Source organism: Myotis nattereri (genome assembly GCF_964212035.1).
Source record: "Myotis nattereri genome assembly, chromosome: 3".
Classification (NCBI taxonomy): Eukaryota; Metazoa; Chordata; class Mammalia; order Chiroptera; family Vespertilionidae; genus Myotis; species Myotis nattereri.
In genome coordinates, this window is record NC_138077.1 from 149,920,208 (window position 1) to 149,934,784 (window position 14,577).

The 14,577-nt window shown below is 39.7% G+C and overlaps 1 protein-coding gene across 4 annotated transcripts in view; it reads right to left on the reverse strand.

The window, feature by feature from the left end:
• The window catches only part of PKN2 (protein kinase N2), a 148,949-nt gene extending 135,277 nt beyond the window's left edge, over positions 1 to 13,672 (reverse strand). For all 4 annotated transcript variants that reach the window (XM_081087818.1, XM_081087819.1, XM_081087817.1 and 1 more), the window contains exon 1: positions 13,349 to 13,672. In XM_081087818.1, the coding sequence (XP_080943944.1) occupies positions 13,349 to 13,396 (48 nt within the window). In that variant the 5' untranslated portion in view covers positions 13,397 to 13,672. The remainder of the gene's footprint in view (positions 1 to 13,348) is intronic.
• Between the last annotated feature and the right edge of the window lie 905 nt (positions 13,673 to 14,577).

Sequence of the window (14,577 nt, forward strand, 5' to 3'; positions counted from 1 at the left end):
GTCAGTCACCGCTTGCACCCGCTGATGGCACTGAGCAACTGGGAGTGGTGCTGGGCACCTGCAGCGGGTGCGAGTGGCGCTGTCGCCAGCAGCAGGTGCAAGAGGCAGCTGGTGGCCCCAATCGCCCCTCAAGAGCAGGGGCAGGTGGAAAAGCCCTGAGGGGCCGGCAGCCACCACTCACACCCACTGACGGTGCTGGGCAATCAGGGCCAGGTGTTCGGGGCCGGGCACCGGCAGCAGGTGCGAGCAGGGCCGGCGCCAGCAGGAGGTGTGAATGCTGGGCGGGAGCAAAGAATTTTCAGTAACCACCAGAGGCTCTCCCCGATGACAGTGACTGGCGACCCGCCTTGGTCTGGCGCTCCCACTCACCTGCTCCACCATCCGTACGTGCCCCCTGGTGGTCAGCGCACATCATGGCAACCGGTTATTCAATTGTTTGGTTATTCAGCCATTCAGTCTATTTGCATATCAGGGTTTAATATATATAGATGGGTACAAAGTGTCAGCTTTATAAGATGGAAAGAGTTCTGGAGACGGATGGTGATGACAGTGAATGTACTTAATGTCACTGAACTGTACACTTAGAAATGATTAACAAAGTAACTGTGTATTTTACAATTAAATTTTTAAAGCATCACATTGAAACAAATAAGTACTTCTGATAGTATAGCTAACTGGAAATCTAAAGTCACCAATAAAGGAAATAAAGTGCTTTTCAGAGATGGAAACATCAGATTTACTGAGAAAAACTTATAGTAACCCCATAATGAATCAAGTTTTACTACATTACCACACCATGACCAAGAGCTAAGCATTTTACTTGTACAGGATCTAGCTGGACAGAATATATTGGTGCTCTATTAAGAACTCACAAGGCTAGAAAAAGTAGTATTAAACCTGTAGTGTAGTGTTTTGATGCTTGGTTTGGTTTTAGGCACTGGCAATAGAGCTGTGGTTGAGCAAGTTATATATTGAACAACAAGAAAAACAAGGCCCCAAAATATGTCCAGTTATTTGTTAATTGTATATAGTTATTTCTAACTTCCTTAGAAGATAACACTAACTCTTTATTTTAGAGGCAGGATGTAGCATAACCTTGCTGTACTCTCAGGTTATAAAGAGCATAGCAAGGTAATACTAGGATATTGATGAGAATACTAACATTAAAAACACATGCACAAGAAAGGAGGACAAAATTATCATAGACAACAAAAACAAAAGAGGTCATCCTTTTCCTCATAAATCATGTATGTATTTAGGCCCAATACTACGATCACTAAGTGTTAAAATACTACAACAAAATATTTTACGAAAGTTGTTAGGTGCTACATAACCAATCACTAAATTTACTTATCAAAAATGTATCTTAAGTAAAATTCTTCTTGATTATATGATATGAATATATTCATATATTCAATGAATACATTTTTCTTAGCAGAATTTTAAGGATTGTCCAACTTGTCAAAAGCTTTTCAGACAGATGATAAATATTATCTTAAAATTAGAAATAGCATTTGCAAAGATATTGAGCTATACAGCAGTGTACTAGTTCCAAGGACTGCAAATAGTTTAATATCACAGAGTGGAAGATGCATAAGGAGAAAAATCTGAAAAGACTGATAAGAGCCAGATGATGGAAGGTCTAATGTATTTTATTCCACAATCAGTAAGTTACTAAAAGCGTTTAAAGGAAGTGCTTTCTTAACCTATATTTCCTTCTCAGAGAACGGTCCCTATCACTAGCTCACAGGAGAGTCCTTGCAGCCATATTTGCACATATTGGTATGGAGAACTCTATTCCTTCATTGTCATAGTTGACTAGATAAGGGGTACATGTTCTGTGTGGTATCAGATTTTCTCATTCAATCTATATACGTAAAAGCCTAAGTGACCAACCGACCAGATGATCGAATGACCCGTCGCTATGACATGCACTGACCACTAGGGGGCAATGCAGGAGCTGCCCCCTGGTGGCCAATGTGCTCCCACAGCAGGCGTGCCACTGAGCTGACCTACGGGTGCCAGACGCATGACTCACAGCTGGCAAGTGCTGCTGCAGCAGTGCGAGCCTCTCCTGACCAGGACTGACTGGGTGCGAGCCCACAGCAGGCGCAGCGGGGCAAGGATGAGCAGGAGAAGCAGGTGGGAGTGGCAAGCAGGAGCTGCAGGCGGCGTTGCACTGCCGGTTTTGGCCCAATCCCCACAGGCCACACCAAGGGGCCCCACCAGTGCACAAATCCGTGCACCGGGCCTCTAGTAATTTATAATTGTAGCACTGAACAAGTAAATCAGGCATTAGACTTGTAAATTAATGTAATTCAGAAATTAAGAGTACCACTTGGAATGACATAAAAAGAGAATCAATATACAGAGGAATATAAAGAAGTATACATACTTAAAGAATAAGAGATATGAGAACATGTAGCCCTACAGAGAAATAAAGCCTCTACTTTCCTACTTAGTCCTCAAGGGACCTGACAATATGCCCTACTCTTGATTAAGTGAAATGTCCCTGTAGCTTTCCAATAAACCCAATTGTTGTGTAAGCTAATTTAATTGGATTTATATTCCCTGCAACCCTGAGATAAAACAAGGTGATTAATTCTGGTGGTTAATCTGAAGAATTAGAGAAAAATAGGCTAAAAGGGTAGAACTTGTAAATTAAAAAAAGAATTATCAAAAAAAAACAATAGTAGCAAATAAAGACAGATATGATGAATGAAAAGGAACCAATATTGTGCAGAGTTCATGAAGCTCAGTTTAAACAAGAGACTTTCAGGAACCTGAGACAATATAAATTACCTCTAAGGATTAGAATGAGCAAGAGGTCAATGGTGCTTTTAAGAATAATTTCAGAGGGACATTTTAAGGGACCAGGATGCTTTTTTTCTAGGGTAGATTTGGAAATGATGTCTGCCATGCTTGAATTTTACCCAGCATGTTCCCCTCACCTCAGTATAAAGGGCTGGGATGCACTGTTGGGGCCCATTTAGAGTACTGTCCACACTGGTGATAATTTCAGGGCTATTTTTCCCCCTAGACCCAAGGGGAGGAAGGGTCAGCCTTAGCTAAATCCCTCCCAGTGACTGCAATAGAACCCTCCAGGCAGCTCAGGAAGGAAGCGGGGGGCTGGGTCATAAGCTGACATATTATGTAGGTAGGTATGGCCACTCACTATCTCTTCCCCAAGTGAGGAGTTAAAGACGCTTAGGTAAGGACTCCGCCCCGCCCCCACACACAGATGCACCCTCCCTTCATCACAGACACAGGTCCCTCAGATTAGAAGTGTGACCCTAACTCCTCAGAAGCAGTGATAGCCAGGGGCAGAAGCACATTCCTCGCATCTCAGAGACTGCAGGGGGAACACTAATAAAAGCGTGACCAGAGATTTTTAAAGTCCTTTTTTATTCCATGATAATTCTTTTGTAGGGATAACATGAGGTGGACAAGCTGCATTTCAGAAATGATGTTGTAATGGTTTTTAATACCTTTTACTCTTCTTACTGATGCTATTTTGTAGAATAAGGAATATTATTGACAGGTTTTGTGGGCGTTTTTTTAATACATTTTTTAAAACTCAGACTTCTATTTTTGTTTTACCATTTTCATAGAAATTTTTTGTGTGCGACAGGAGTCACATAACAAGAATGGGGGTAAATTGTGCCTTGTTTCAACAGTTTTTTGTTAATTTTGGGGCTGAAAGATAAAGGACGCCTGTTGTTTACCTTATGGTGGATTAAAATCAGTATTTCTCTATTAAAAAAAAGAATAATTTCAACAGAATAATGGGACAGAAGTCATATTTAAATAAGTTAAGAAATAAACGATAGAAATTAAACACAAATAAGAAATTCTTTAAAGGAGTATGATGATTAAAAGAAGTCTGAGGGGATAACAGTATTAAAGAAAAAACATAATTAGAAAAAGAGAGAGATGTGAACTTATCTCGAGGCAGAGTTAAGGGAGAATGAAAACCCCATCCGGTCCAGGAGAGTATAATAGCCTTAGCAAAGTCAAACAACTTTTCCTTAAACTTGGATTTAAAAAAAAAAAAAAAAAAGATGTTAAAATGCCAAGAATAAAGAGAATAAAATAAAGAGAAGAAAAGTTGAGGACAATCTCAATGAATCCTAAGTGTCATTCAGTAGAGGCAGTGAGTAGGTGAGTGATTTGCTGAAAACTAAGGAGGAGGAATTGGTTGGATGACCTGAGAAAATATAAAAGGTTTGAACCACAACTGGGGAATGTGAGGGGACTTAGCAAGAGGTTAAGTCAAAGATCTTACTAACCCAAGGTTTCAGGGGATGCAACAAAAAATAGAAGAAACACAAACTGGTACCATAAGAAAAAAATGAGCTACTAATGATTCATGTAAAAACTAGAGGACCAATGCACAACATTCGTGCACTAGGGGTAGGGGGGCCCCTCAGCCCGGTCTGCGCCCTCTTGCGGTCCAGGACCCCTCGCTCCTTACTGCCCACCTGCAGCAGAGGCAGGAGAGGCTCCCGCCACCACTGCTGTGCTCGCCAGCTGTGAGACAAGCTTCTGGCTGAGCAGTACTGCCCCTGTGGGAGCACACTAACCACCAAGGGGCAGCTCCTGCATTGAGTGTCTGCCCCTGGTGATCAGTGAATATCATAGTGACTGGTCATTCCACTGGTTGATTTGCATATTAGGGTTTTATTATACAGAATTACTTCAGATATAACTTATTATATAACCTAATATGATGTAATCTTAATTTCTAACTTATAAAAAGTAAGGCTATTCAGAAATATTTCTCTCCTTAAAAAGTGAAGTGTTTTATCTTAAATTTACATTATAAGATATACACTGAGTGGCTAGATTATGACCACCTGACGTTTATAGGAAAATTAGCTATAATTTCGTGCTGAAATTCTAGAGGGCCAGACCATTATAAATTGGGAAGCAGGTTGTTTACCACGACAATAGAAGTGATTTTTTTCTGAAGATATGGGTAAACAACGCGATTTAACAGCCTTTGAACATGGAATATATATATATATATATATATATATATATATACTGTAAATTTCAAAATAATACTTTAAAAATTATAAAATAACTCAGACCTTTATTTTACTCCACATTAAAAAATCAACTTCAAATGTATTGACTCAAAAAAAATGTATTGACTCATATTTAAAAACGAAAAACAAAAAAACAACACTTCAAAACTCTTAGTAGAAAATTTGGTGACTATTCCAGATTAAGGAACAATTTCTTAGCATATACAATAAAAGAAAAGATTAACAAATCTGACTAAAATTTAAAAAAAAAAAATTTCATCTAGAAAGCACAGCAATGACAAAAACTCCATTTAGGATTCCAGGTTTGTCAATATCAGTAAATTTGGCAAGAGAATAATAATTTCTGGTTTATAACCAATATTAAATATGACCAACTCCAGCACTTTATTGACAAGCTATGCACATATCAGAACAACCAATTCACATATAATTCTATACTTGGAATCTAATGCCCTTCAAATAAAAGAATAAAATATTAAAATAAAAAGTATTTTTCATGGAAGAGTTACGAAAAAGGAAAAATGAGCAGTTGAACTATTTACATATAGAATTTTAACCATTTTTTTTGCTTCTAAATTCACTCTTTGAGTTAATTAACATTGAGTGTCTAGTATGTGTTAAGTGATGCAATATTTTATACAACTTTCTATGGTTGTTCATTTGGATAACTGAATCTGCAGATCATAAACTCAGTAACTTTACCCTTTCTATACCAAATCTAGAATAGAGTTAAGTGCAGGCTTGCTGACCACAATCATGTAAATGATTCTGAGTATTTGCCATAAAGGTAAAACATTTAAAACTGTCCCTCCCACCTGACTGGCATGGTTTAGTGGTTGAGCTTCAACCTCTGAACCAGAAGGTCACAGTTTATTCCTGGTCAGGATACATGCCCTGGTTGTGGGCTTGATCCCCAGTGTGGGGCATGCAGGAGGCAGCCCAATCAACAATTCTCTCTCATCGCTGATGTTTCTATCTCTTTCTCCTTCTCCCTTCCTCTCTGAAATCAATTTTTTTAAAAAGAAAAAAGTAGTAAGTAAAACTGCCCCTCCCAAAAACTCCCTAAAAAAAGTGAAAAAACAAGTTACAAACTGAGAAAAGACAGTCACAATATAAACAAAAGATTAACATGACTATAAAGAACTCTTATAAATCAATGAGACAAACAGAAATATCAGCAAGACACATGAATAGGAATTTAACTGAAAACAAAAAGGTCAGTAAACATAAAAAGAAATGTTCTACATCAGTGATAAGGAAAATGCAAATCTAGACCACAATCATAGAGCATATTACACTCTTCCGATTTGTAAAAATTAAAACATAGTATCAAATGTCGAAGAGGATTGGATAAGGATCTTTTTTATCTCATATATTGCTGACCTATATAATAAAAGTCTAAGCAACCGTTAGGGCAGAACAACCAATCGCTATGATGCGCACTGACCACCAGGGGCAGACGCTCAATGCAGGAGCTGCCCCCTGGAGGTCAGTGCGCTCCCACAGGGGGAGCAGGCGCTCAGCCAGAAGCTGAGCTCACACCTGGCGAGCGCAGCAGTGGTGGCGGGAGCCTCTCCTGCCCCCATGGCAGCGCGCTAAGGAGCAGTGAGCTGAGCTGTAAGGAGCAGCCAGCTGAGCAATAAGGAGCGAGCAGGCAGGCGGTAAGGAGCAAGGGATCCAGGATTGCGAGAGGGATGTCTGGCTGCCGGGGACTGGGTCTAAGCCAGCAGTCAGATATCCCCCGAGGGGTCCTGGACTGAGAGAGGGCGCAGGCCGGGCTGAGGGGGACCCTCCCTGCCCAGTGCACGAATTTCGTGCAACAAGGCTCTACTATGAATATAAATGGGCTCAACCACATTGGAAGCTAGACATCATCTCCTCAAGTTCGGCATTCACCTACCCTGTGAGGCAGGAAGACAATGAACATAAAATTTAAGATGATGATTACCGTGGTTGATGAAAGGTTGACAAAAAAAGGAAGATGGAAAGGAGAAAAACCATATGTAGGTTAAGTTCCTAGCTTCTGGGGGGAGATGGAGAATGGTTGTCCATGGGTGCTTAGTATAATGATAGATAATGATTAATCCAATGCAGTGTACCTAAGGTTTAATAAACAAAAAAAAAAATCTAAAAATGTTATGAAATTTGTTCAGTAAAAATTCTGAAACAGGAATAACAAGCACTTCTATAGAGATTTACTAAGCTAGTAACTATAGGGAAGGGAAAACAATGCAATTAATGTTTAAAGATATGTTATTCACCACATGTAGTGGGTAGTAAATTTGTCTTCTATATCTAAAATAAATTCCAAATGCTGCCACTATAACAACTTTCCAATAAATTAAGGTCTTTGTAAGCCAGGACGGTAAAGCTTAATCAATTAGAAAAAAGTAATCACTGCCAAGTTTCTAAAATAGATAAGTCCCAATAATGGTATATATTATGTAATTCTTGTGTAACAATTTATCTTTATAACACTAATATTTACCTTCCAATCTAAGGTATTCGTATCATCAAATACACTCCTCCTAGGCTTTTCTGTTCTTTATTTTTAACAGACAATATTTATGTACATAATGTTAGACAAATTTTTTGTTAGATTGTGAAAAACTGTGACAATAGAGCTAGTTTCAAATAAGGTTTCATTAGACAAAAATAAGAGAAACTGAGTGTGTCAAAATAAATACTCTCTATTCTGCTTGTCCAAGATATTAGAAGTTATTTTTTCATTAGTATGTTTTTCCCATTCAAAATTTTAAGTATCTTTTTAAAGCTTTTAACTAGTTTTTAATTTTCTAACTTTGCTGCCAAGTTTGAACTCTGCTGTATATCAAAAGTTAATATTAAATGTCATATGATTTTTTCATACTCCAATTAGAGTAAAATTGGTTTTTGAAATTGAGTAGACATTTGACAATTGTTCAACACAACACATTTACCTAGGAAATGATGCAGAATTAACTATTCTATTCAAATATCATTTATGCTTCTGGAAACAACATTATTTTCACCTCTATAAACTACTACTTCACTCTTCCCACTTGTTTGAAAGTATAACACATAAGAATAAACTGATAAAAGGCGTGAAAATTAACTGTTGCCAAATTTGAAAAGCAGAAAAGGAGAACTCAAGGAATCAGATGCAAAGCCCTGGAATAAACAAAGAATGCCTACAAGGTGCCCCTACCTATCTTTATTTAAACATTGATCAAATAGGAATAGTAGGAGTTGTAGGAGACTAGAACTAATATCTATTATACTAATTAGAAATGACAGAAAAACATGATCCATTTTAGAGTCATCACTTTATAACACGTTTCAGCAGAGATGTTTACCTGGGTAGTCAAAAAATTGGGAATTTATTTAAAGATATGCCTTATTTAACAAAATATGCAGATTTATTTAAGAGCAGCAAGAATCAAATCTAAGCTGAAAACCATCATACTAATTTATTATTCAGAGTCTATGCTATGTATCACTGTCTATTACTAAGTCCATACTGTACTCACCACTTGTTTTTCTTCTTAACTGTATCTCAAAGTACTGACTCACAATCGAAACATTTTGAGATTAAAAAAAAATATATAAACAAAGCTACTTAAATCTGCTTATCTATAAAAAGTGGCAAAAATTTTTTCAACCTATAGCTATTCATATCTTAAAACTCTGTGAACCTCATTTCCCTTCAAAAATTCTAGTAAGTAAAATGAGATAAAGGGAGGAAAATATCAAATCAATATGTTGAACATTTTAAAATTACACAATTTAGTATATTAAATATATCTCAATAAAAAAGAAAGGAAAGGGAGAAACAGACTCAATTATGGGGCTTATAGGTTGGAAAAGTTTGTCAGTTATCTTTGAGTGAGAACTATGAGCAAATTCTCTTTTTTTGTGTGTGTGCTTCCTACATTTTCCAAATTTTCTACAGTGAACATGTATCACTTTTATAACTTGAAAAAATTGTAAAATCTATCTTACCCATCCTGCCTACTTTCTCATACTACATTCCCCCAACACACCTGGAAATTTTAATCCTCCCAACACAGTCCTTTCTAGCATCACTGCAAAATTATACGCCACCTCCCAATTTCCCATCAAACGATAAAATAGCAATGGACTGTATGTAGATGTAATATAACTAGTGCAGAAATCCCTTTTGAACTTGTCAAGGGAGTATTTTTTGAGACAAAAGATTAGAAGTGTAAATTAAAGAAAACAAAGTAATTTCTTATGTCAATGATTATAACCAAGTTCTCTTAGAACAGTCAAGGCATTTCTCATCCTAGGTGAAAACTGGTGCCTTCTCATCAATGTACTGAGTATCTACTAAGTGCCAAACATAGCTTGGCTAAACATAAGCTTAATTTTTTAAAGCTAAGTTTATCTTACGGATAATCTACAGAGAAATGTAAAATCTTTAGAAAGTTTTGGGCGAACATTTAACAACTTCCATCAGAATCAATAATTTTTAAGTGAAAAAAAAACCTGCAAAAACTTAGTGGTACTGTTATTCCTTGTAGAACATCACACCTATTCACCATAATAAAGCACTGCCAAATTACAGACTACTAAATAGAATGTGAAAATCATTTTTCCTTGTTATAGAGGTGCCTAACAAGTAGTTTGAAGTTTGTATTCAAGCTAACTCTGGTTAATTATGTTTGGCCAATTTTTAGAAAGTTTACACATCTACCACATTGGAATGCAAAACATTTATGGATCCACAGAACTGTGGCAGCTTAAAGAATAGTGTAGTGGGCAAACATATAGATCTGAATTCAAACACAATGCGACTGTGGAGCATCCCTGAACTTAATTTCTTGATCCGTAAATTGGAAATAATACCCACCCACCTTACTGGACTGTTGTAAAGAATAAGGTGTACTGGTACATAAGCGTACCAAGTGCAATGTCTGACATACAGCAAATAATCAATAAATGTTATTGTTTTACTCTCTGCTAGAAAGTAAAAACCATATCTTGTCATTTTTATATCCTTCAATATGGCTTTAGTAGGTACTCACTAAATGTTTCTTTAAATGAATCTCTGTAAATTTAAGGCTAACTACTTCAACAACCACTTGAACAAGTCAGTTCTACTAAATAAATTCTGCTGAGAATGGAACTTCAGATTCCCAGCACTTTATAAGGCATTTTGATGGAGATGAATCCCCATTAATTGACAAGGTAACTTTACTAGTATGTTAATATTTGGGTCTGAATTCTATAAAATTTGCCAACATTTTCATTTTGAGATTTTTTATTTTTTTTATATTTTATTGATTTTTTACAGAGAGGAAGGGAGAGAGATAGAGAGTCAGAAACATCGATGAGAGAGAAACATCGATCAGCTGCCTCCTGCACATCCCCCACTGGAGATGTGCCTGCAACCCAGGTACATGCCCTTGACCGGAATCGAACCCAGGACCCTTCAGTCCGCAGGCTGACGCTCTATCCACTGAGCCAAACCGGTTTTGGCCATTTTGAGATTCTTCATATAGTTTTAATTAATCCAGTTTCCTTGAAAATAAACTTTAACTTCTTTGGCCTCACAGAACTAGCTCATTAAGTTTCCTACTACATTTCAAATTTAAAAAAGAAAAGAAATTGTCAATTAATTTTATATTTCTAAATAGCCTATTTTAATTTTTACTACAGTAAATAAATGTTCTTCCTTACACTTTGAAGTCTTTAGCCATCAAAGTTCATGTGTAAACATTACTACATAGAAATATTATAGTAATTAACAAGACAAAGTACTGTAGTTTTAGATTTTCTTTGTTTTGTCTTCCTATAACCAAAGGTTATCAATAATATAACTCCAGTTCAAGTGCTAAAGTACTGCAAATTCTGCCATATAATTTGAAAAATAATTTGAAAATGTTAAATATATAATGTTTCAAAATAAACATCAATTTCATTAAAAGTAGGTAACATGTAACTTTCAGAGTGAAACAAGTATTCCTGAGACAAGATATGGCAAAGTAGCAGTTTTTAACTACTAAACATAAATCTTTAAACTTGGGACATAAATTACAATTTAAATACTTAAAATAGCTTGGCAGAGAAGCATTAAGATCTACATACTAAATGACCTTTTAATTTAAATAAATTCAAACTTAGAAGCTTTTAAAATATTGGTTCTACCAGCAAGTTTGATAAATATTTAGTATAGACTAGTTTTTTGACCCAATGAAATAATAAAATGTTTGAATAGATGGAAGTGCCTGGTGAGGCAAATTTTTTCACCATTTATCTTAAGTGCTGATATAATTAATCTCAATTATTTTAATAAACATTATACAGTTCAAATGCATTAGAAATGGGAGTCAAATACACTAAGAAAAATGCCCTGGGTATATATGACAACCTATAGGGTAACACTTAATAAAAACTATTCTTTTTCTGGGTTACATTTTAGTTTATTTAAACTAAAGACTTTAGATATTCCCTTACTTTGGTCCCATTTTTAAAACAGTCATATTTAAAATTTCTTATTTCTCTAACTTGCTTCCTTGTTATTGTCAAAACCGATTATTATTAAAAGTTTCCAAACGTTATATTTTAATACACATAAAAATGTTTTCAGGCCCAGTGTCTTTCATGCCAACTGTCTATAAAATACAAATTAGTATACCAAATATTATATAATTCTGAAGCCACTCCAAAGCTCCTGTCATTTTCGTGTGTGTGTGTGTGTGTGTGTGTGTATGTTTTCTGAATAGGAACCTATTCATATTTCAAGATTAGGCAATGGAATGCATTTCCGATTGTGCCTCAAACAAACTTCATTTTAAATCTCATGTAAATTAATAAAACAATAAATTTCATTCATTTCGCAAATGTGGTATGCTGTAAGACCTCCTTATAAAAAGCTAAGAATAACTTAAAAACTATATAGCAACATATTCAATTATACAAAATTCAGCTTTGCATTTCCAGAGGATTCCAAGTTTGCAACAGTTCATTGGTATATCTTGCTGAAATCTCTATTTTTGTTGAGGAAATATCAAGTATTATGATAATACTTTCAAACCTACATCTTGCACTTACACCTTGCGTATGCAGAGATCTATTGAAAAACACATTTGAAAGGCAAAAAAAATTTAGCAGCTGCAATAATTTTGACATCAAGAATCAATCCTTCAGTGTCTAAACTCAGTCTTTAAAAAAAAGTAACTGTCCAACGCACTAAAGAAATAGAAGTATGACTTTTTTTCCCCCTTCTCTTAGAAGTCTATGAGACGACTACATTAAAACGAGTCAAAGTAAGTTTAAGTCAAAAAACAGGCATGAAAGTTTAATCCAGATGTAAACATCTCTAGAAAACTCCAAAATAATGAACACTAGATCCAATAGGGTAGCGGAGAGCCCTAGATACAAAAATCGTGCCTACACGATCAGATACTTAGCTGGAAATGGGAAACAATAACATTGCTACTGGACACGGACTTAGCTAACTAAGGGACCCCATCCGCTCTCCTCTCCTGCAGGCCTGCGGTGCCCAGCATTTTCCCTGAGTCGACTGCCCTTCTCGTTTGTAAACAACTTCTGTAGCTTTTTCTCGGGTGGTCAAACGGGAGGGAAAATGAAAGTCCGAAGAGCAACAGCATCTAAGCTTCCGAATCTGAGCACGGGAGTCACTGAGAAACGGGGATCCCATATATTACTTAGTAAAAATAGGAAGAAGAAAAAGGTAGCCCTCGAATTCGAGAAAAGAAATAGTCACCTGAAGAGGCTGGTGAAGTAAAGCCAGCATTTAGTAAGACACGTTTTTTTTTAAAAAAAAAAAACCAAAACCAACAAAAAAAACACCCCCCCCCCACACACACAAACTTGTCTGGGGGCTGGAAGTTATGGGGCGCTCTTTGTGCGAAGTCGGAGGGGAAGGGGAGGGACGAGAAAGCAGCTCCGGAGTCATTCAAAGGAGTTCGAACAGCGGAGAGCGGCGCGGGCGGGGCGGGGCCGGGCGGCGGCGGAGGGGCGGCAGCCCACCGCTCTGACACCGGGAGGGGGCGGGGAGCGGGCCGCCCGGGGCCGGGAGACCGCGGACCGCGGCCGCGGGCAGACACGGGGTCCCTCCGGTAGGTGATGAAGGCAGCGGTGGGCCGGGCTCTGGGCGGGGGAGGGTCCGGCTCCCGAAGGAAGCGGCTCCCGACAGACATCCCCAAGTTCCCGCACTGAGCGGGCGAGGGGCGCGGCGGCCGCAGGGCTTCCATGGGACCCGACCCCGCGCCAGGTTCACCCGCCTCTGCCTCCCCGCCAGCGCCCCGCACCCGGGCCGCGGCCCTTACCTGGAGCTCCGTGAGCAGGATCTCCCCCCGTTCGGGGTTGGACGCCATTGCACTCCGCTCTGGACTCCGCACCTGGACGCGACCGCCGCTCGCGAAGGGAGAAGGCGGGACGGGACCGGGGAGGGGGGGTGAGGAGCGGAGAGAGAAAGGGAAAAACACACACACACACACAAAAAAAAAAAAACCTAGGGCTTCATGGAGGCGCAGCCCCTGCTGGCGGCGCGGCTTACTCCGCCCGGTTCATGGAGAGCGGCGGGGAGCGAGGGCACTCATAGCGGGCTCCCCCTCGCCGCCCGCCCGCCGCCGCCGCCGCCCTCCCGCGCCGACTCCGTCCGCCCAGTCGCTCCCTCCGGGCGACGCCTGGAGCCGCCTCTGGCCTCTCGTCGCGGGGCGCAGCGGCCGCGGCTGTAAGCTCCTCCTGTCGCACCATTTAGCTGTCACCGCGTCGCAAAAGCGGCCTCACTTGGCGGCTGCCGGGACACGTGACGGCTGGGGTCGCTGCCGCGCGCCGGGCGGGAAAGGTGGGGCGGAGCGGCTCCGACCCGAGTCGGGGGCTGCCAGTGGACGCGGACGGGGTGAGGACGGGAGGAGAGCGCCGCGCTCGCCCTCGGGCGGCGGGAGGAGGAGGAAGACAGCGCGCCCGGGCTCCTGCTCCGTGCAGCGGCCCCCGCGGGTACCGCCCGAGCGCGGAGCCTGCTCGCTCTGTTTTGTTCGCGGTCTCCCCAGCCCTCTGTCTCGTTTCTTGCGGAAGGTTAGGCCTCACGTAGACGGTCCCCTTCCTCACTCCCACAACCGAACAGTTTCGGAACCCAAACCGCATAGGTTATTCCTCCGCGCGCCTTTGGACCCGTAAGGTGCACAGGGCTCCTCTGGGGTGTGGTCTGCACTTTTGAAGAAACATAGCCGCTCGCGATATCTGGCAACTTTAAACGCACAGTCTTTTTTGAGAGCGAGCTTTTCCCAAGCGCTGAACTATGTTTTTTGTCGGTGGAACAGCACAGAATTTAGGATTTAATTAGCTGGCTTCTTGAACTGTTTTAACTGAATTTAAACTGAAGGAGGGCGGGGCGGGATAAAAGCCAGGAGAGGGAAAAAAGCCAACTCTCCTTGGTGTAGTAAACATCCAAGCTAGCCTGTTAGTGACATATAGCTAAATAGTGTAAATTTAGGGTGGTTGTTTTTTTTTTTTAATGACTGTATAGTATCCAAGAATGCCAATAAAGTCTCCA